This window comes from Pan troglodytes, chromosome 16, assembly GCF_028858775.2.
Source record: "Pan troglodytes isolate AG18354 chromosome 16, NHGRI_mPanTro3-v2.0_pri, whole genome shotgun sequence".
Taxonomy (NCBI): domain Eukaryota; kingdom Metazoa; phylum Chordata; class Mammalia; order Primates; family Hominidae; genus Pan; species Pan troglodytes.
In genome coordinates, this window is record NC_072414.2 from 52,527,517 (window position 1) to 52,550,896 (window position 23,380).

General features: G+C 42.5%; 1 protein-coding gene and 1 long non-coding RNA gene across 8 annotated transcripts in view; one reads left to right on the forward strand and one right to left on the reverse strand.

Moving 5' to 3' along the window:
* LOC107968493 (uncharacterized) overlaps positions 1-8,291 on the forward strand; it is a 50,355-nt gene extending 42,064 nt beyond the window's left edge. Inside the window, exons 4-5 of the long non-coding RNA XR_002939489.3 lie at positions 7,145-7,292; positions 8,106-8,291. This is a non-coding gene — a long non-coding RNA (uncharacterized LOC107968493). The remainder of the gene's footprint in view (positions 1-7,144; positions 7,293-8,105) is intronic.
* Positions 1-23,380, reverse strand: part of RORA (RAR related orphan receptor A) — a 735,316-nt gene that overhangs the window by 28,056 nt on the left and 683,880 nt on the right. For all 7 annotated transcript variants that reach the window (XR_010151721.1, XM_016927663.4, XM_063795105.1 and 4 more), the window contains one exon: positions 10,323-10,408. Coding sequence is in view for 6 of the 7 variants with exons in the window: in XM_016927663.4 (XP_016783152.2) it covers positions 10,323-10,408 (86 nt within the window). In the remaining variant the exon portion in view is untranslated. The remainder of the gene's footprint in view (positions 1-10,322; positions 10,409-23,380) is intronic.

The following is a 23,380-nucleotide window of genomic DNA, read 5'->3' on the forward strand; positions in this document are numbered from 1 at the left end:
TTAGTAGAGACAGGGTTTCACCATGTTGGCTAGCATAGTCTAGATCTCTTGACCGCGTGATTCGCCGGCCTCGGCCTCCCAAAGTGCTCGGATTTACAGGCATGAGCCACCGCACCTGGCCACAATTGTTATTTTTATAGTAAATATTTTTTAAAAGCTCCCCGAAGACTTTGATTTCCTCTTGTTAAGAACCAGAGATTGATTCTAGTTTTCTGATTTGCCAAAAACAAAAATGAAGTTTAGAATGTTAAATGACTTGTCCAAGGTCCCATGGCTGGGACTCAATCTCTTGTCCTGATTGTAAGTCCAGTGCCCTCTCACTTATGTGTATCTTCTTCATTGTGGGACAAACAAAACAATGTCACACATTCTCGATTTCCTGACACAGAGTCCCTACATATCCACCTTTTGTTTCAATTCCTACTGTCTCAAAGACATCTCTCCAGTGTTCCTCCCTTATTTCACCTAGCTTTTCAAAACGCCTTGTGCTTTTATTTCTGATACGTGTCTTACCTTCTCTGGAAATTCTATTCCCTAATACTTTTTCTTTAAAAAAAAAATGACTGCACACTATGAATTTTTCACTGACCCCATTAGATGGGCGCTTGGCAAACTGGGACAGAGGCCATGGTGTTTAGGAGAAGGCTCATACCAGGTTGCAAGAGCTGAGTGCTAAAATGTCAGGAATTTTGTTATTAAGGCTAGTTATTAAATCTGTTATTACACATTAACTGACGCATTCCTGACATAAAAAATTAACTACTTTTTAATGATTATTTTACTATTATCATTGTTCTTCAGGTTGTCTACATCAATTATCCTTATATCTGAAGGTGGAAATACTATACCATGCTGTGCTGCTGTGCATCCCTTCCCTACTCTGCATTCTGTGAAAGAGCGGGTCGGGTGGCTTGAAAATGGCCATTGGTGGGATTATTTACACCACAGAAATTGGCAAATGTTACAGATCAGGGTTTGATTTATTATTTTGCTTTATTGTCTAGATTTAAAAAGTGATGGCCCAATGCAGTGGCTCATGCCTGTAATCCCAATACTTTGAGAGGCTGAGGCAGGAGGATCACTTGAGGCCAGGTGTTCAAGACCAGCCTGGGCAACACAGACCCTGTCTCTACAGGAAATAAAACAATTAGCCAGGTGTAGTGGCATGTGCTTGTAGTCCCAGCTACTTGGGAAGGTGAGGTGGGAAGATTGTTGGAGCCAGGAGTTTGAGGGTGCAGTGAGCTATGATTGTACCACTGCATTCCAGCCTGGACAACAGAGTGAGACCCTGTGTCTTAAAAAAAAAAAAAAAAAAAGACCGGGTGTGGTGGCTCACACCTGTAATCCCAGTGCTTTGGGAGGCCAAGGTGGGCAGATCACGAGGTCAGGAGTTCGAGACCAGCCTGACCAACATGGTGAAACCCTGTCTCTACTAAAAACACAAAAATTAGCCAAGCTTGGTGACAGGTGCCTGTAATCCTAGCTACTCAGGAGGCTGAGGCAGGAGAATTGCTTGAACCCAGGAGGCGGAGGTTGCAGTGAGCCGAGCTCGCACCACTGCACTCCAGCCTGGGCAACAGGGCGAGACTCTGCCTCAAAAAAAAAAAAAAAAACTGATGAAAATTATAATAATGCAGATTAAACTTAACAGTACATCATATCCAGTGCTCCCATTGTGAATAACATAAAAAGTGGAAGAAATGTTCCTCTAGTATTTGAAAACTATTAACTGAGTCAGCAAGGAAGTGGTTCATGTCATTGTTGGCGAATGAATGAAGTTCCAAAATGTCTTCGTTGTTTCACTCTCTTCTTATTCATTAATGTAAACAAAATATCACCCAACATTCATGTTGGAACTAGTCTTTCCTCAGTTGTAACCATGCAGATAGATGTAGGAGTTCAGCAAAAATCATGAGAGCATTCAGTGAGAATCATTTGTCTATATGAAATTTAAAATAAAGAATATTGTATATTTTATTATTGTTTGAAAATTATGTGAAATTATATCAGTGAGATAGATACCAAAGTTATCTACATACAGATAGACACTTTTTGCTTTCCAGAGAGCCAGTTGTTCACAGCTTACCAGCATGTGGCTGGCCTGAGCCTCATCCTTGCTGTGTCACCAGCTCTCCATCACGTTGTTTCAATGCGTCCCCCTGACTTTGGATAGGCATTCACCCAAAGTTGTGGTTTGGCCTTCTAGAGCCCCCATTGACTTTCTGGAACAGAATATATATATTTAGAGATAGGGTCTCTGTCACTCAGGCTGGAGTGCAATGGCGTGACCACGGCTCACTGCAGCCTCAACTTCCTGGACTCAAGTGATCCTCCCACTTCAGCCTTCTCAGCAGCTGGGACCACAGGTGTATGCCATCATGCCTGGCTAATTTTTAAATTTTTTGTAGAGGAGACAGGGTCTCGCTTTGTTGCCCAGACTTGTCTTGAACTCTTGGCTTTCAGTGATCCTTCTGCCTAGGCCTCCCACAATGCCGGGATTACGGGCATGAGCCATTGCACCCGACCTAGAAGAGAATGACCCACAGCCTGTTTCCCAGCTGTCCTCTCCAGTGTTTGCTTGCTCAGTGACAGGCATCATCTTTCCCTCAGTTACTCAAGGCAGAAAGATGGGCTTCACTTAATCTCTGCCTCCTCCCCACCCATAGTCAAGCATCACCAAGTTAGGCTGCTTCTTGGCACCTTCCTATTTCTCAGATCCATCTACTTGTCTCCATCTTTACTGCAGTTTTCTTAAGTTTCCATGTCTTTCACTTCTTGAGTTGGTTATTATACAACCTTCCAATTGGGACTCCTGCTTCCATTCTCATTCCCTCCAATCCATTTCACACAGTTACTAAAGATATCTTTCTAAAACATCAAACTGATCAAGTCACTTCTCTGCTTATGAGCCCTTAATGGCTCCCTGCTGATGACCAGGCAGTGACCACATGTCCGGGCAGCTCTTCTCAAAGTCATAGAATGACCAAGCCTAAACTTCTATGTTCACAGTTCCCCAAAGAAACTCTCTCCTTCCCTTCAGGATTCACTGAGAAGACATTCGGTTGCTCTGGGAACCTCTCTGACCTGGGCCCTCTCAAAGCTGGTTGAGGGGCCCCTCCCATGTGTACCTTTAAGAGTCCTCTATTTATCCCCCTCCTAGCCCTTACCTTGTTGTATTATTAATGTCTACCTTTTCCAGGGCCTGACTGCCTTGTTTCTTTGTTTCCAGTAGCTAACCCAATACTTAGAGAAGTCAACAAATACTTGTTGAATGAACAACCAGAGGAAAAAATGGTGGCAGTGATAAAAACAGTGGTGATGATATGCTGCGCACCTGCTCCCTACTAGGCACCATGTCGGACACTTTGCCATCATTATTTGCAATCCACAACAACCTACAATTGGCAAAGTAGGGATATGTATATCTGCTTTACAAATGAGAAAGTTAAACTTAAGAGAGGTTAAGCCGTGTGCCCAAAGTCACAGAGCAGGTAAGGGGAGGGCCCAGGATTTGAATTCCTGAATCCTAGGTGTATCTTATTCCAAAGGCCATAGACTTCTTAATACACCACCTAAAAAGCACCAAGACAAACATGTAGGGCCGACTAAATAACAACAACAACAAAAGATGAACAAACAACAAAACAAACACGCAAAAAAACACTTTTCAATTTCTGTAGTCCGAGTTCCCTCCAATGGTTCAGATGAGGGAGACGGCATTTTATAGGGTATCAAATACCAGGTTTCCATACAGGTAGGAAAGCACTCATTTGTCAGATAAATTTTAAAAGCCTGGAAATATGCCTGGCACTTCCTACTGGAGTTTTAATAGTTTTGTCTAAGTTCATGGGCTGGCTGGACGCTGCACTGTGGGTGTGGCTGGGAAGGTGAACGGGGGTCTGATTCTGAGTTGTCCCCTCCTGTGTGGGGCTCCTTCTCAGTGAAACAGAGGCTGAAATGCTGATCTGATGTTTGGTCTTTTGACAATTTTCACTTAATGAATTGATTCCTACAGTTCATTAACATACCCACTTCCACTTCTGTATACACATATGTCTTAATTAGCTGCTCATTGGCTGTTTAATTACAAGAAAACAGCTGACAGCTGCCTTGCTGAATTCTAATGGCAGACGCTTTGGAACGGCTACACACTTGCTTTTGACAACCAAGATTTATTCATAACTCTGTGATTTATTGTGAATGCTCATATGCCTGCCCAAATTATTGTATTTTCCAGTACAACTAAAAATTTGGAATTTGGGGTGTATGTCTACCTTTCATTTTACGTCTGAGACTAAGAAAAGCAGAGATGAGAAAAGCAGAGAATCTTCTATGTAGAAGCATGTACTGTGTTGCAATTTTATTTATCTTGGCAACTTTCTGTTGAGAATGTTCAGAAGCATGGGGGTGAGAAGGAAGAAATATCTCTGGATCAGTGTGGGCCAAAAGTTAATTATCTGGCTAGAGGGGGAAAAAGAGGATAACTTCATTTTATTGAGGGGTAAACATAAAGGGCGTGCATGGATTAAAATCAAGCAGATGAAATTATAAAATTAAAGTTGGGTGGGGGTCAGAAATAAGAGTCCTCAAAGAAGCATATGAGGAAAAAAAGTTGTTCTTTAGAAAGAGCAGGCAGCCTCATTCACGAAAGTTAGCTGGTCCAGCCCTATACTCATACATCTGGCAGCAATAAATCACAGAAATTCAGATTTCCTGAGCTACGTTTTTGTTCAATAGTGACTGGCCTCCCTGTAGAATTGTATGCGCAAGTGGTCTCTGATTAAAGCTGCCCACGTGTCATATTTGGTAAGTGTCGATATCTGCTTTTGACTGTGCTTTGCCACACTCAGATCCAATCCAAGTGAAGACATTCAGCAATGGTTATTCCCAAGCACACACGAGGGACCTGCCCCAAACCAGGTGCTGTGTCAGGGCCCTATCTACAACATGGCTTCGAGCCTGGCGTTTTCTGTGAGCTGAGGAAGGGCAGCAGTTACTGAGACATGATTAAGATCTAAACAAACAAATAAAAAAAAAATCTGAATCATCTTGATGCAAATTGGGTTTTAACACAGCCCTACCACTTGCGCATTTCATCACAGGACTGGAAGATTTAGCTAAACAAAAATTTTCGCTTACTGCCTGTGTATAACAGAACCGAAACTCAGGCATCGTAAGGATGCAATAACAGCTTGTCCTCCCCCAAGTGGAATTTTCATTTTAAATGCCCAGCTCTAATACTGGGGCCACGTATTAAAAAGCATTAAAATAAAAATGTTGAGCATGAATGTATCAATGGTGAAAAGTGGACAGAATTAGTTCACGACTAGCGACATTTCACAACTGAGATAATAATATTAGAATCCTCTAAAAGACAATTTGAGCCTAAAAGGAACATTCATATAAAGCTTCTTTTTAACCTAAACATAAAAAGCTCCAGAAATGGCTTTAACTACTTCAGTGGGGGAAGGTGTCACTTATACACACCAGATATTTTTGAAAAGCCTTTTTTATTGTTTAAGAAAATATATTTGTTAACGCAGAGACATTGTCTCAAATTATCTTTAGTGGGTAGAAGAGGAAGCTTTGAATAAGACATCATCTTAAATGTATTGATTGGTAAGTGTATATTGGACAAATGAATGCCAGTTTGTTCTTAGTGTTATCAAGAGGAAAAGGTTTTAAATGTAATCAGAAACCAATTCACTAACCCCAATACTGGATCGTGCATTATCATTAAAAAACTTGCAGTTAAAATTGTATAGCCAAAATATCTAAAAGGATATGGATTAAAAAATGTATGTGTGTCTATGTATGTGTGTCTTGAGATCAAATGTTCATCCTCATCATCTGAGCAGCCACTGTATCTCATGATGAAATTAGGAACAGAAGTTGAATGGCAAACAAGATGATTTCTCAAAAGCAAACCTTAACCAATGATTATTTTCCTCCTAACACTTCATATTTTTATTCACTTTGAAGATTGAACTTTAACATCTATAGCCTCTAGTGTTACCATGGCCTTTTCCTGTGCTGGCATGGGGCACGACCTGCCCCTCCTCCCTGGCAGGCCTGCCCCAGCTCACGTTATGCCCCCTCATCATGCTCACCCAAGGCTGAAACTAAATTCTTTTCCAAGAGCTCAGAAATGTCTGTATGAACAGAACTAAAAACCTTGCAGGCCTGGATTCTAACATATGTTCTTCCGAAATGCAATATTCAGGCTGAAGCAGTGCCAATACATTGTTCCCTGATTCTTTCCAGAGAACAAGTAAAATACGTTTATAATAAAAACCTTGGCATAATGGAGTCCTTAAAAATTTGAGGATGGTGTGCCTGTCTACCCTCATCTTCCACTAGCCACAGAAAGTGACCCTTTGCTTCAATCAAACTGAGTTATGTGCTGTCCTCTAAATACAACCAAGACTGCCCTTTTTCTGGGCTTTTGCCTCTGCCATTCCTTGTTCTCCTTCTTCCTCAGCACAGAATGCCCTCCCAGCCACCTTGACTGGGAAAATCCTTCCTCAGCTCCAGCCCGCGGTTGGTTCCTCCTCAATGAAACCTTGCTGGGCCAACTCTCCTTTAGACCACCTAGCTATGCTGTCTAGTGGATATGTGCTTCTTTTTTCTTTTTTTTTTTGAGACAGGGGTCTTGCTCTGTTGCCAGGCTGGAATGCAGTGGCGCCATCATAGCTCACCAGGAGCCTTGAACTCCTGGGCTCAAGCAATCCTCCTGCTTCAGCCTTCCGAGTAGTTGGGACTTCAGGCAAACACCACCATGCCTAGCCAGTTTTTTTTATTTTTAATTTTTTTGTAGAGACAGAGTCTTGCTGTGTTGCTCAGGCTGGTCTTGAACTCTTGTGCTCACATCTTCCTCTCAACTCAGCCTCCCAAACTGCTGGGACTACAGGTGTGAGCCACTGTGCCCAGCCTATATGTGCTTCTTATGTATATCATAGATTGTGGCCTTACTCTATATTAGTTCTTGCATTGCTATTTAGCTTTCCCTACACAGGCCTCATCTCTACAACTAGACCATAAACTGCTTGAGGGAAAGATGTGGTCTATGTCTTTGGATCCCTTACAGTGCTTACATAGTGCTTGGTCCCAAGGGAGTGCTCATAGTATTCTTTTTTATTGGCAGATTCTACATAACACATTGCAAATGGTCACAACAATCAAGACTATATCCATAGATGTCCCAGAAATAATACCTGACTATACAGAGCAGCATTACCAAGCCACCAAGAAGTCTGCCTAGTAATGACAATGATAACAACAGCTAACACTTAGTAAGTGCTTGTGATGCATCTGGCATTCTTCCAGGTACTTTCCTTAAATGCATGTGACAACCCTATGAAGTTATTACAATTACAGTCCTCATTTTACAGATGGGGGAACTGAGGCACAGAGCAGTGGTATAGGTGCTCAAGCTGGTAAATAGCAGAGCTGGGATTTCAACTCGGGCAGTCTGGTTCCAGAGTCAGAGCAGAAGCATGACACCTGCTGTCTCTCTACAGACAGCAAAGGGGTTGGGGAGAGGATGAACTAGGAACAGCCAGAAATGACAGAAAGAGCTACTAAAGCTTCTACCATTTTTGCTGTTCATGTGCAATGCTTAGCAACTATGTGCCAAAATCATTATTTCAGCAATTAAACAGGTCCTCTAGTTTCTTATGGTGTCAGCTTGTTAATTTAAAAATGCAATTTAAAATACGTTCACAAAATGATTAGCTCAGAAGATGACTGATCACCTTCTTCTCTCATTAGATATCTATTTGATATGTCTAATGTGAAATTTTTCTTATGTTTAATTACACTATCTCAGCAAAGTTATTTACAATTGATCATGATAGAACCACCTTTACCTGGTTAGAACATGATAAATAATTAACATAAAATGGCAAAAATAGAAGTCTTTTGACTTCTATTTTTATAACTAGGAATAAAAGTGTTAGTTATAGCAGAGAGAAATTATAATGGAGAACAAAGAGTATATGTATCAAATATAAACAGGTAACATTGTTCAAGTCCCTGGCTAGGCATAGGCCCAATCTGTTAATAAAATTATGTTTTATTTATTTTGTGGTTTTCATTGGATAAAGTCAACAGAGCAGAGGAACAGAGCCACAGATAACTGAAAACCACTTTGGCACTGAGGAGGTATGCAGACAAGATCTGGAAGGGAATCTAGAAAAATGGCAACTTTGGAATCATAGATACCTTTTGTTTTCTTATCGCTTTAATTTTTGTCATGATAAATATTAAGAATAAAAAGAAAATTCACGTTGTTTGTGCCATGGTACTCAGTCAACTTAGGTTTTACTCAATAGCATGTTGTTAATTAATCTTCCAAATTGTTGGGGTATTTCATATGAAGTAGCCCCTACCCCCACCTTGTCCTTTCCCCAGACTCCATTCCTAGATAATCACTTCTGTCAACTCCTAGATAATCACTTGCCTTACTGACAGATTCAGAGGAAGCCATCAGTTTTTTGGGCAGAATGAAGGGACAAATGGTGAACTGGTATCCGGGATGCTGCCTAGAACCCTGTCCATTTAAGAAGACACCCAGGTGATACGCAATGCACAAAAAGCACTGGAACTCCCAGCAGGCAAGCACTGCAGTCTATAAACCCTCTATTGAGAAAGGCCATGACATGTCTACCAGGGACACAGATTTGGGAGGCAGAACACAAGACAGGGTGAGGGTGAAAAGCAATGGCTACCTGGCCACGTCAGCCAAACCAGCTCCAAAAATCAATGCGATGACAGTGGTCACAGGCAGATCACTCTAACCTGGGATGGCACAGACCAGACAGATTATTTCATTTTGTTTTGTTTTTCATTATTTTTATTTACTTTTTTGGAGAGAGGGTCTCACTCCATTGCCCAGGCTGGAGTCCAGTGGTGTGATCATAGCTCACTGTAACCTTGAACTCCTGGACTCAAGTGATAAACCTGCAGCTGTCTTCCCTGAGTAGCTGGGACTACAGGTACACACCACTATACCGGGCCTCTCATTTTGCTTAATTTATTTAATTAGTCAACTAATTTTGAGGGAGGGCAGATTTTGGAAGTAAAGGGCATAGATGGTTCTGTAGTATGCGGAAATCTGAAGCTTTGCTAAGATGGGATCAACATGAAGCATCTGTACATGTACAAATTAGCAAATGTTACCATGACTAACAGTAAAATGAAGAATTAAGGAAATTATAAGGTTAATTTCCTTGAAGTCTCTCAGTAGTCATTTGTGTCTATAGGTGATTTTGTATTTTACAACATTGTATTTTCTAATTTCATGAAAGGAAAGCTAACCAAATTCGTGGATTTTATTTTTTGCCTCAGCCTCAAAAAGCCTTAGGGCTGATTCAGGCCTGGTTGTAGCAATCGGCTGTCTCAAAGGCCTCCTGCATGTTTAAATAGCTTCTCTCCTGTTTATTTTGCACTGTTTTATCCTGTAAGCTGTCTCGAGGCCCTTCCAATATAAGCATGAGGATTTAAATCTTAATAAATTGAGATTTGAATAACAGAGGTAATCTGGGCTTGGGGGGTCTTGAATTATTGGGATAAACATCTCTGTTTCTCATCTGCACATTATGCATGTGCTGTACACATTGCCCCATGACCAAGGTCAGAAATAATAAAATAGTCATAGCAGAAATAATACTGATAATATTTAGACTTAAATAGCACTTTTCTGTTTGTAAGGACTTTTTTATGTACAGATTCTCCTTCTATTCTTGGAATAGTCCTAAACAGTAGAAAGATCAGGTGTTATACCCACTTTAAAAATGAAGCAACTGAGTGACAAAGAGATTAAGACACATTCAAAACAATATGGACAAGTGGAGGCAGTAGGACTGGAACTCAGGTCTTCCTGATAGCTTTCCCACAATTTTGCCAGATGTGTTAACATTATGTGTGCTAACAATAAGACTCAACTCAATGACATTCCAATTAAACTTACTGGAGATGTCTTTTTATAAGCTTATGACAGGGACATTGTAGAAGTCTGGAGTTAGCTCTTTTTTAAAAAAGATTGCCACAGAGATTGCTCATGAGTTCAACTCTGGGGTTGAAAGTAATAAACAAGCAATGCTCAAATACCTTTTTGTAATCTATTATTTTGAAGGAAGGAGTAAAAATATATATAACTTCTTTAATTGTAATTTAACACCAAAATATTTCTTCTATCCTGTAATTTCTTATCATTCAAAATTCTAAGGAGTTGAATTTTAAGACATAAGTAGAGACATACAAATCACAAAGATATATTCTAACAAACATTAATAGAAACAACAACAATTAAAAAGGCTTACCTTGCAGCCTTCACATGTAATGACACCATAATGGATTCCTGATGATTTGTCTCCACAGATCTTGCATGGAATAATTTCAATTTGAGCTGCAACAGAAGCACGCAACCAGTTAATTACATTTTCTTTTAAACACCTTATAAAAGCGTTCCCTGATCAGCATTTGTATAGTGAAAACTAATAACCTGCTAAACATTATACTGCATTAACTATTCATTGCTGAACTGTGAGGGTCCCCCTAGAGCCCTGGACTAAATTATGGCTGCTCCTTATATAATAGCTTTCGGGTTATTAAAATGGGTCATTTGAGAAGGTGTTTAAGAACCCACAAGAAGACTGGAATCAGCATTTCAAAGCCTTCAAGAACTGGAGAGTTCGCAGTTTAGGCCTCAGAGCAAAGCAGATACTGAAATGTTTCCTCCAATCTCATTTTCTATCATTAGTTTTAAAAGATCATAAATCTGTCTTGGCTGAGCATTATAGCTTGACTGCTAGAGAAAAATACACTCTAAAAAGTCAGGTCTAGTTAGGAAAATGATTCAATTCAAAATATTAATCAGTTACATATGATGGTAAGAATTCCTTATCTTTTAAAAAATTAACGCAGTTGCCATGTGTTAAAAATTAGTCCATTTGTGTACAATCAGAACCTTTCAACCATAGAGTTAATATCTTGTTTGAATTTAATAATGATGAATCCTGACAAATAGGATGTGTTGCTTCTGAGTTCTTTACACTGGAAATTTAGTTCCTGGTACAGAGGGCATGTGTTTCTACCCAACTGATTACTTAAAGATGCCTCATGCTGGAAGACCCGCAAATAACATGTATCACACCAAAGTTCTCAAATAAGGCAAAGCACATTTCTAAGCAAACACATTATACCTCAGAGTTAAAAAGAGCATAATTAAGGATAAAAAATAAGGAATAATTAGGCAAAAGAAAATTCTTAGATCAACTATTAAATAGAATTTATATGTGAAATAAAGACCAATGCTGAGCTGTATAGACAGGATGGGAACAGTCACCAGTTTACCTGGAATGTGTCATTACGCTAAATTCATTTTCCATGGTTTTCACTACTGGGTATCATGTTAGATTACCTACTGAGTTACACACACAAACACAACTGCAAGTGCCCAAGTCTATTTCATTTCTGTACAGCCCTTACCTAGCCCCAGACCTTACACAGAGTAATTTCTTTGTCCAAAGAATATGTCACATAGTGTAAGTACCACACAGAGACACACAGCCCACTCTTTCTTCTAATGTAATCCCATATCCTGGGATGATTTCACAACCACTTACTTTGGATTTAAGGTGATGTTGCATTCGATACTTAGAGCGCACATGAAACTATTGGATTTAACCTCATTATAAACCATGTGTACTGCTAACTCCCTTTCTCAGGGCCTAATACAAGTACTGTGGTGACTTTTAGGGAGTGCAAGCTATTCTAAAAGCTATCCATCATTTTTTTAGTGCTTGCATACTGAGTTTCTTTGCTGTCCAAATTTAGAGATTGTTCCAGATCTCACATCCAGTGTATTTTCTATACTCTGGAGGCTTTCTAATACCCCAATAATGGTGACTTTGGACACTAATAGGTATAGTTTGAGTTAAGCAACTTAAGCAAGTTAATGTTTAAGGTTGCATTCAACAAAAGTTGTCATTTGCAAGTCTGCCTCATGTTAACACTTGGCTTGATTTCTTCAAGAAAAATTCTTTATGAAATATGATATCTAATAATGTCTCATACTGCACAGTCCTTCCAATATGTTTAATATAGTCAAGGCAAAGGTTTGTGCCACAGATCTGCAACTCTAGAGAAAGCAAGTTACGCCTAACATTTTTCAGAGACGTGGAAAAGCCAAGTGGAAGTAGAGAAATCCTGAAAGGTGCTATCAGCTGAGAGTTATTGCCTGCTTTTCCCTACATGAATTGAGTAGGCTAGAACGAGAACCAGCCTCCTTACCCTGATTCCTAGGAATGTAATAATTAGGCAACATGAAGTCCTTGAACCACCTGTTAAACAGAATTTATACATGAAATGAAGAAGACCTACTTGGAGCTGCTTCTGTCCATGTCTCACCTCAAGGTGTAATGACAGAAATTAGGGATGAACAAAAACCTCTTTAGGTCCTAGCATTTAAGTCAGCATCAAAACTACCTGACGCTAAACTTGGGCCTTTCAAGAGTTATCTTCATTCCATCTTAACAATGAGGGAGATCAAGCATGTCTATTTAGTCCTTTACAAGAATATGAAGGCCCTGGGCAGGGCATATTGAGAACAATGAGTAGAACTGCATCTGGACAAACTGAAAATGATATGCAGTATTCCTGTACAGTCGGCCTGGACTCACAGTGGATTACTAATTAGAAGTGAAGCAACGATGTTTAAGGCTGTGACCAAGATGCCTGCCTGGCATGGAGGTCTGCTCATGATGGGGGTGGCCTTGGGAGTACTATACTGGCCCCAGCACTTCCACCCTTGGAATGGCTCATGTCCTGGCAGGGGTGAGGGTAGGAGTGCGGGTGGGGAGCAGTTGTAGTACAGACCCCAGAGTTTGGTGCCACTGTGACACAGGACTGATGGCCTGAGTCAGGCTTCAGCTTGCAAGGGTTTTCAGATCTGGAGGATATTTGAGCGGAGACAGTCACGAGATCTGTGGAGGCCAAGACGCTTAGGATAAATGGACTCACTGTAGATTGACTTGTATTTCCAAACAGGGGGGCCATTCACTTAGATCTTTGTCCCCATGTGTCTGTGCTTAGTTCCAGTGGGCTAAAGAATCAGATTTAATTGAAACAGGCTTCACCGGGAATCTCTCGGTAAGGTGGTAGAAGGGTTTCTGGATAGCAAGTTGAGGTATTCTGATTGGTTAAACTATTCTCCTAGGCTTCCTCCTGCTTGGTTCTCTTATCTCAGATGACAATTTCAGTTGCAAATGCACTTTAGGAAATGACTAAAATCCTCCTACTCCAAAAGCAAACCCTCTGAATGTGATCTGATCACACGTGTTGATATTCCCAGAAAGCGAGCATTTGCAGATTGGAGCAGGGCACTTGCTCAGCCCTTCATTTAACCCAACAATGCACAAAAGCCCTCCCCATCCCCCATTTTAGTCAATTTCCAGAATTCAAATGAATCCATGAGAAAAAAATGCAGTCAATGCCTTGCAAATTTTTCAAAAGGAGGCAGTTTAGTTTTGTGAATTTGAGTTTTCAGTCCAACAAGAAGGAGGAAGACAAAAATCCCTCTGCCCTTTGCCTTTCATCGTGTAGGCTTTTCAGTTTCCCACCAGGTAGTGTGGTGTCTTCTCAAAACAATCTTTTAACACAAATTATGAATCTTGGCCCATATATATACTGCACACATTAACTCAGCCAGCATTTCAAAGGATGAGTTCTGTCAGACAGCACTACTGTCAACGTTCACAAGTATATTGATTAAATTAGCCCACATACATATTCATCCCAGCAAAGAGGTTTATTGTGTAGTGGAATATCTGGAGCAAGATGCGCACATATAATCATGAATTGGCTTCACAATGAACAATCTTGCTATGAAAAATTCTAATTTGCCCACATTTTCAGCTCTATTGCCTAAATAATTTGCTCTCTCATGCACCCTGTGTAATTCAAGCAGGCTCTCCACACCTGCAGAGGCAAATGCAGTTTCAAGGAGCTGACAACAAGTGGCAGCGGGCATCAGGAAATCCTGGAATGCAAGGGTGCTAATTAACCAAGTGGTCCTTGGGGCTAGGCTGTCATTTAGCACTGCACTTCTAGAAGAAGTTTGCTTTGAATTTTTAATTATAAAAGGAACAAGAACTTGGGCACTAGCATTCTTAAGATGACATTTATTCCTCAGGACCTACCTTAGGAGATAACATGGTCCAGAGAACAATGCCCATTTTCCCAAAGAATTAAAAAAATAAAAATTGTTATTCAGAGAAGGACTGTGTGGTAGATAGAGCTCCCTCTCCCCTCCCCCCTCCCCCCTCTCCCCTCTCCCCTCTCCCCTCTTTCCACGGTCTCCCTCTGATGCCGAGCCGAAGCTGGACGGTACTGCTGCCATCTCAGCTCACTGCAACCTCCCTGCCCGATTCTCCTGCCTCAGCCTGCCGAGTGCCTGCGATTGCAGGCGTGCGCCGCCACGCCTGACTGGTTTTCATATTTTTTTGGTGGAGACGGGGTTTCGATGTGTCGGCTGGGCTGGTCTCCAGCTCCTAACCGCGAGTGATCCGCCAGCCTCGGCCTCCCGAGGTGCCGGGATTGCAGACGGAGTCTCGTTAACTCAGTGCTCAATGGCGCCCAGGCTGGAGTGCAGTGGCGTGATCTCGGCTCGCTACAACCACCTCCCAGCCGCCTGCCTTGGCCTCCCTAAGTGCCGAGATTGCAGCCTCTGCCTGGCAGCCACCCCGTCTGGGAAGTGAGGAGCGTCTCCGCCTGACTGCCCATCGTCTGGGATGTGAGGAGCCCCTCTGCCTGGCTGCCCAGTCTGGAAAGTGAGGAGCGTCTCTGCCCGGCCGCCATCCCATCTAGGAAGTGAGGAGCGCCTCTTCCCGGCAGCCATCACATCTGGGAAGGGAGGAGCGTCTCTGCCCGGCCGCCCATCGTCTGAGATGTGGGGAGCACCTCTGCCCTGCCGCCCCGTCCGGGATGTGAGGAGTGTCTCTGCCCGGCCGCCCTGTCTGAGAAGTGAGGAGACCCTCTGCCTGGCAACCGCCCCGTCTGAGAAGTGAGGAGCCCCTCCGCCCGGCAGCCACCCCGTCTGAGAAGTGAGGAGCGTCCTCCCTCCTCGTCTGGGAGGGAGGTGGGGGGGTCAGCCCCCCACCCGGCCAGCCGCCCCGTCCGGGAGGTGAGGGGCACCTCTGCCCGGCCGCCCCTACCGGGAAGTGAGGAGCCCCTCTGCCCGGCCAGCCGCCTCGTCCGGGAGGGAGGTGGGGGGGTCAGCCCCCCGCCTGGCCAGCTGCCCCGTCCGGGAGGCGAGGGGCGCCTCTGCCCGGCCGCCCCTACTGGGAAGTGAGGAGCCCCTCTGCCCGGCCAGCCGCCCCGTCCGGGAGGGAGGTGGGGGGGTCAGCCCCCGCCCGGCCAGCCGCCCCGTCCGGGAGGGAGGTGGGCGGATCAGCCCCCCGCCTGGCCAGCCGCCCCATCCGGGAGGGAGGTGGGGGGGTCAGCCCCCCGCCCGGCCAGCCGCCCCATCCGGGAGGTGAGGGGCGCCTCTGCCCGGCCACCCCTTCTGGGAAGTGAGGAGCCCCTCTGCCCGGCCAGCCGCCCCGTCCGGGAGGGAGGTGGGGGGGTCAGCCCCCTGCCAGGCCAGCTGTCCCGTCCGGGAGGGAGGTGGGGGGTCAGCCCCCCGCCCGGCCAGCCGCCCCGCCCGGGAGGGAGGTGGGGGGGGTCAGCCCCCCGCCCGGCCAGCCGCCCCGTCGGGGAGGTGAGGGGCGCCTCTGCCCGGCCGCCCCTACTGGGAAGTGAGGAGCCCCTCTGCCCGGCCACCACCCCATCTGGGAGGTGTACTCAACAGCTCATTGAGAACGGGCCATGAAGACAATGGCGGTTTTGTGGAATAGAAAGGGGGGAAAGGTGGGGAAAAGATTGAGAAATCGGATGGTTGCTGTGTCTGTGTAGAAAGAGGTAGACATGGGAGACTTTTCATTTTGTTCTGTACTACGAAAAATTCTTCTGCCTTGGGATCCTGTTGATCTGTGACCTTACCCCCAACCCTGTGCTCTCTGAAACATGTGCTGTATCCACTCAGGGTTGAATGGATTAAGGGCGGTGCAAGATGTGCTTTGTTAAACAGATGCTTGAAGGCAGCATGTTCGTTAAGAGTCATCACCACTCCTTAATCTCAAGTACCCAGGGACACAAACACTGCGGAAGGCCGCAGGGTCCTCTGCCTAGGAAAACCAGAGAACTTTGTTCACTTGTTTATCTGCTGACCTTCCCTCCACTATTGTCCTGTGACCCTGCCAAATCCCCCTCTGCGAGAAACACCCAAGAATGATCAATAAAAAAGAAAAAATAAAATAAAATAAAATAAAATAAAAATAAAAATTGTATGACAGGCACCCAGTACTTCATTCTGTGGGTGAGTAGTGATCTCTCAATAATAATCTAATTTATAATAATAATATCTACATGTATTTGTGCTAATAATGTGTCACGCATTATATCTCACTCACTCCTCCAATACCCTATGCGGTAGGCATCACTTACTTAATTGTTACTGTCATCATTGTCATCATCATCATTGCACTCTTATTAAGCAATCACTAACCAGGGCTCAAAAGACATCCCCTAAGTAGTTTGTTTAAACTTAACACACTACTCAGGAATTGATGTCAACATCTCTTGCTGGGAGTTATCCCCTTAGTTAAAATAACCATCAACCTTCTAGGCCACTGATCTCAGTTCCACAAAATTCTGGTTAGAATTTTAACCCTAAAATGACCAATGTCAACGTTTGACAGTTCTTAAGGCCGGGCAGATTACTTAACCTCTCTGAGCCTCAGTTTCATACTTGAAGATTCAAGGATGTGATACATAAATGACATTACCATATATATGATATCTGTATGAGCATTTTATATATGTATTCTCTATATATGCCCATCACATAGTTCTTAGAAATAGTTGGCACTCAATAAATAGTAGTTATTATTATTGTTGTTGTTGATAAGAAATCCTGCCTTATAGTGAAATGAAATTCTTTCCTCCAGACTTTAAGCTCTTTCCGAGGTGGGGATACAGAAAAGCTGCTTATCCTCCAAATAACATGACAGGCAGTTCCTACCAGCTACCACAGCAATCCTTCACAACATTGCTGCTTAACTGTTTGCCACAACACAGTGGTATGTTGCAATAAGTTGCAGGAGTGTCCCAGGGAATTGGTTACTAATAAAAGTTTTACAAAATTAAAGTTTTTTATTGGTTCACATAAAAACTAAACTAATATAGACCCAAGGTTACCCCAATAATATCGTTCACTCTAGCTCAATTGCACAACCAAATATTTTCTTGATTTGGACTGAATGGGGTGGGGTTACTGCTGGCTTGCCAGGAAACGGCCAATGGCCGAACCTTGGGTACACCTATGAGAACATGTCTGTCATACTTATGAATGTCAACCAATTTTGTGTGTCTTGCAAAAACGGTCAAAAACTAGTGCTTTAAAAAGCCTATCTTTTACACAGATCTGTTGATGGTGTTTTTTTCTGGAGTGCAGAGAATATGGAGGACTTTTCACTTGCTATGTTACATATTTCTCTAATGTTTGAATTTTTTACAACCAGCATGTATTACTTTTCTAAGCAGAAAAACCAATAAAGATTAAAAAGAAAAACCCTAAGGCATTTGATTTTATTTTCAGTAAAATGGCTTGAGTCCTTTATGGATTAGTCACTTTATTTTATCCCCTGTTTAAAACTGCCAGGGTATTAAAGGCTTCTGCAGCTGCCTGAATGGCGGTCTGGCTTGCGTGTCAAGGTTAGCCGGGGGAGAGCTGCAGAGTCTTCACCTTATTCCCTGGAGGGACTTCAGGAGCACCAGGCTTCTAGAATTTTGTGGCCCCCTTGTTTCAGGGCTTCTAAAGATGGTCATGCAGGTTGTGCTCTGCCCAGTGTGGCCTAGCTGAGGGGTCAAAAGTAGAGGTTGAAATGCACCTGGCTGTGAGCCTTGCTGCAGAGTGACTGCAACAGCCTGGATAGAGGAAACCTTTCTTCAATCTGTCTACCCAGACAAGCTCCCTTTTTTCAAACCCTCCTTCCAGGGGTAGTGCCCCTTCTCTATAGTGCTAGGAGTGGACAGTTCAGGGAGCAACATGCTTTCTCTCCACTCTGCCATGGGAGGCCCCAGGACACCATAAGGGTTTGCAGAGAGCTCTCATTACATCTCCATGTGGAAGGGGAACAGACCATCGACCTGGACCTGTGGCTTGGAATAGAGTATGGGTATGTTCCATAGCACAGGCATGTTCAATGGCCATCAGGGATGAGTAGAGCCGAGTTATAGCTGCATCCTATGCAAACTAACGATGAACTTGTTTGGCCACTTGGTCTACTAAGTTCATTTTAAATATAACACTAATATGTTTCCCTAGTACATTATTTTCTTTTCTTGATTTTGGATTCTTTCATGACAGTATTTCATCCTTGCTGAACATCACCAAAACAATTAGATCTCCAAATAGAAAGCCCTACTCCTTCAGTAAGCAGTCTCGCAGTCATTTTTGGCAAAAATAGTAATGCCTGAGTTTTTGCAGAATTCTATATAGTTTTCAAAGTTTTTATCCTTGTTAGCTTGCTTTGATTTTGGTGCTTTCAACATCCCTAAAGGAGGCAGATAGGCATTATCATCCCCATTTTACAGATACGGAAAATGAGCCTCAGGAGGGTTAAATGGCTTCTTCTCTATGTCCAGATTTCCCAGGGTTTTGATGTAGACATAGCCACAAGAAAGACAGACTTGGTGTCTCTTTCCTATTCAGGATTATTTGATGTGTTTAGATTTATGCCATCACTGATCTGGGGCTCTCAAGAGGACATGACACCAAAAAGAAAGCACTGGGAGTCAATTCAGCTAAGAGGTGGAGTTGGCCCTTCCAGGTCTCCTTCTGAGACTGAACTCCCTGGGTGGCCTCAAGCAATTCACTTACACCTCCACTTCCTCCATCCATAAAATGGGAATAATTCTTACCTCCCAGGCAGGTGGTGGTAAATGAGTGCTCACAAAGCTCTTTGAAGATGAAAAACCTATATAAATGGGAAGCTTCAGGAAGCTTGCCACATCATTCATGGCAAAGATTGCGATGCTGTGTCCTATTACCCATATCCAGCTATGCCACAAAGAGAATAAAAATTACACAGTACCATAATTCTCATCTGCTAGCTAGACTTACTTAAATGTTTTTTAATCATTGGTTTCCAAGATGCTTTCCCAAGGGACTGATGGGTCCAGATGTTACTATCTTATTCACAACTTAGAAGAAAAAGAGCACTTAGATGGAGAGGTCGCCTCTCTATGCAAAGTCCTTGACCTAGCTTTATCTAGGGCTTGTACAGTCTTGTCGGGGCATCATGGAAATGGCACGATTCCCACTTGTTAACATAATAAACATATATGTCACCCTCTGACATCCCAAGCCTTATTATTAAGTTGACATCTGACTCAAATGAGTCTATCAAATTATAGCCATTTAAAAAAATGTTCTGCATCTTACTAAACAAGCCACTTCTCAAAAACTTCAGTTGGATTGCAATTTCTCCGGAAAACTTAATGGCTTAAAAAAAACCATTTTTCAATAAAAAGTGTTGAGTATACCTGCCAAATGCACACACACACACACACTCCTCAAACCATCAAGAGATCAAACATTTGTGAACTAAATTTAAAATAAGACAAAATTGAAGTTTTGGAACTTTGACGATTTTTCTTCAGTCTTTTAAAGACTTAGGTGTGTAAGAGTTAAAATACTGCGCCAGAATGCCCCATCTGAATTAAGAGAAAGCTGAGCTGTGTGTGCAGGAAATCTCTGAAGAATAAGGAAGCCAGGCACATCTTCTCATGTGGCTTTCTGTGAATATGCAGGTGGTTCTGACAATGGGAACTGAATATTAATCCTTTGTAATATATTTCCATCCCTACTAGATTAAGCTTTCTAGAGAAACTGACTCACATTCCCTGATGCATATGTATCTCTGCTAAAAGCCAAATCCAAATGAGCACTTTTATCCCTAGACAGGGAAATTCTGTCAAATCAGAGAGGAAACAGATTTTTCATATAGAAGAACAGTGGGTGGCTTTTTTAGATCCAGTTCTCTCTAGAATTCTCCTATCACATAGTAGTGCACAAACTGTTTAACTTTAAGGCAATTGACTCTATACCTTTTTTGGTATCTACCTGGTAACCAATTTAAACCTTGAGTGAAAGACCTGAACAGCAAAATAAGCTTCCTAATACTTCATCCTACTCATCCAGTGGGTCAGATACTAAATAAGTAAGTTCTCACCCAATAAATGATGCCACCATGATCAGCAATACAATCCTTTTTTTTCTTTTTGTTTTTCCTCTCTTTTGCCTTTGTAAACAACAGAACGTATTTGTTGTTAAGGATTTGTGGGGTTATGTGATATCAAGGGCTAAGATAAAGGTAATTGGCTATTTAATCAATGGTTCTCAGTTGGCATAAGGTCCCTCTAAGATTCTAGAATTAACTACATTTTAAAATATAAAGTCCTTGAAGATTTTCTAGGACCCTGGGATCAGTAACATTTAACAAAAGTCCTCTTTCTCTAGAATCTCTCGGGGTGGGTTAAATGTCATTTCATATCAGCAGGAAAGAGAACCCATTTATTTTGCTAAGTGATTAGACTATGCTCAAGGGAAATTCCTAATAACGTTGTTTCCAACAATGGTGTCCCTTACATAATTCTGGATAATCCTAGACAAAAAAAGTCATCTGACTCACAGAACTGCATACGTATTTTCTTGCGATCAACCTCACTCTAGATACCAATTCCTTTTTTTCTCCTTAACAGGAACAATTACGCTACATTTAGGTGAAATCTTCCTTACAGCTGAGAGCACTGGGGTCAACTCTTTGCTTTCATTGCTCAAGGTCTGTTTTTCACAACAGAAAAGAACATCTTTAAAACCATACCAAATCTGGTGATCTAGTTTCTGCTCAACCAAAAACATCAGAATTACACTTACTGCATTTTATGAAACAATCTTACTTTAACCAATTACCCCCAACATTCTCACACCCAAGCCTACGAGAAAACCACTCCACTTTGCAGCTGTCTTAACTTCACACCAAATTTCACATAACCCCACAAATTCTTAACAACCATTGATTACTAATTCCACCTGCACAATTTCCATGACCCCCCCCCCCCCTCCTATAACTGTGCGGTCACAAAACCCAGCTGCATGAAGTAAGATGTGCAGAAATGGGTCAAAATAACAAGAATCCAGATTAAGTCATAAAAGCTTACCAGGTAAAGGAACCCATCATTTCTTTCCATGAGCTCTGATGGCATTCTGAAGATCTGCTACTGCTCACTGAATAGATGTCACTCAAGAAATATTCCCCAACTAAATAAACTGGACTCATGGTAAAAGATTGGAAATAACTTAGAACATTAAACCTTGAAAATGCATTTACATCCCTCTATAGCAAGCCCAGAACACTAAAAAGACAACACGTTTATAGTCACAGGAACATGGTGTCATGACACCAAAACTTTCTTGGTCCACAGATCATTTTAGTGGGTGAGGACTGTTAAGAGAATTAGCCCACAGCCTGTATTTCTGCTCTACCTCTGTGCTGTTTTCCATTTCAATAAAGTGTCCTTAGAATTAATAAGAGGATGAAGCTTTGGGTGAGAGATGAGGGAAGGGTCCGGTTTTTATTAAAAATCACAGGCAAATTATTTAGGCTTGCCAGAAGCGGAAGTGTAAATGTTTTCATATTAACCACTTTAAGATTGTAAGATCTTGAAGAATTAGTGACCAACTCCTAGAAATTCAACTAGTTCCTTCACCTCCAGTTTCCAGGACATGGTCATTAACATCTAAACAAAAAATATGGCAAGTTCTAAGCCTTTCAAATACATCACAGATATATTTCTGAACTGTGGCTCAATGGTATTTCAAAAAATTCTCTTTTGTAAGGCTTTTCTAAGACAACCAGTTCAGCCAGGCATACTAATGACCAAACAACCTGAGGACTTGTTTCTGACTTTCCCTAAATGCATGGTCTTTAAACTTGCTGATTAAAGAAACATTTCCATTCTTAATTACAACATATAAGCTCAGCCTGAGAATGGATAGCAATATTTGTGGATAGCTGAAGCACAGTTATTTCTGTGCCTATTCCCAAGGGGAAGTGGCAGGAGCTGGTGGCTATTTCTTAGTAGGAAAGGGAAATACAGAAAGAGGCAGCAGAGCTTTGGGGATTTAAGTAGTTGCGAGACATAAGGAGAAGAAATGCTCTGGACCAAGCTAAGAGATTGTCAGATTTATTTTAAGAAGGTCTGACATCTGAGCATCAATGCACACACTATAACACCTCATAAATGTCATTTTTTCCCCCAAGAAAACGAAATGTATAGCCTGTGTATTTATCTTGAAGCCACTTATTTTTATGTAAGTCATGCACTAGACGCAAAGTAAGAACACAACAGCCATGTAAAGATATCAAAACGAGGCCCGCACCACTGTCCTTCCTATTCCATTTTCAGTTTCTGCTCCTCTAGTCCAAGGTGCTTCTTTTGCCTGCAGAGACAAACATTTCAGATGACATTCTATGACTGTCCTGAAAACACTGCTATCAGCTATCCACTGTTTGGCAATGTGTGTCTCTGTCACTTAAGATAGCTTGAGTGAGTGAGTGTGACATTATCACTGCAATAAGTGAATCTTTCTAATTTGCAGTAAAAGTATACCATTCACACACTTTGGTACTTCACTACGGCAAGGTTTTGAAATCCATTTCACAAGTGGTGGCAGCACATTTCACATCGGATGGAAACACACTCTGATTGCTAACAGCTGCTGTGGGCACAGCTTACTGTCAAAGCCAGAGCTCAGAATAGCAGGTCCTTTTTAATGCCAATAGCTGCTACCATCTTAAATGGTAACACAGGCACACACACACCACACACACACACACACACACACACCACACATGCACACCGTATGCTCACATGTACCACACATACGTACACTACACACACATACCATGCTCACACACACCACAGATGCACACCTCACAGCACAGCACACATGCACACCTCACACACACGGCACACAGGCACACCTCACACACACATGGCACACAGGCACACCTCACACACATGACACACATGCACACCTCACACGGCACACAGGCACACCTCACACACGGCACACATGCACACCAACACATACACACGGCACACATGCACACCTCACACGGCACACAGGCACACCTCACAGACGGCACACATGCACACCTCACACACGGCACACATGCACACCTCACACACATGACACACATGCACACCTCAC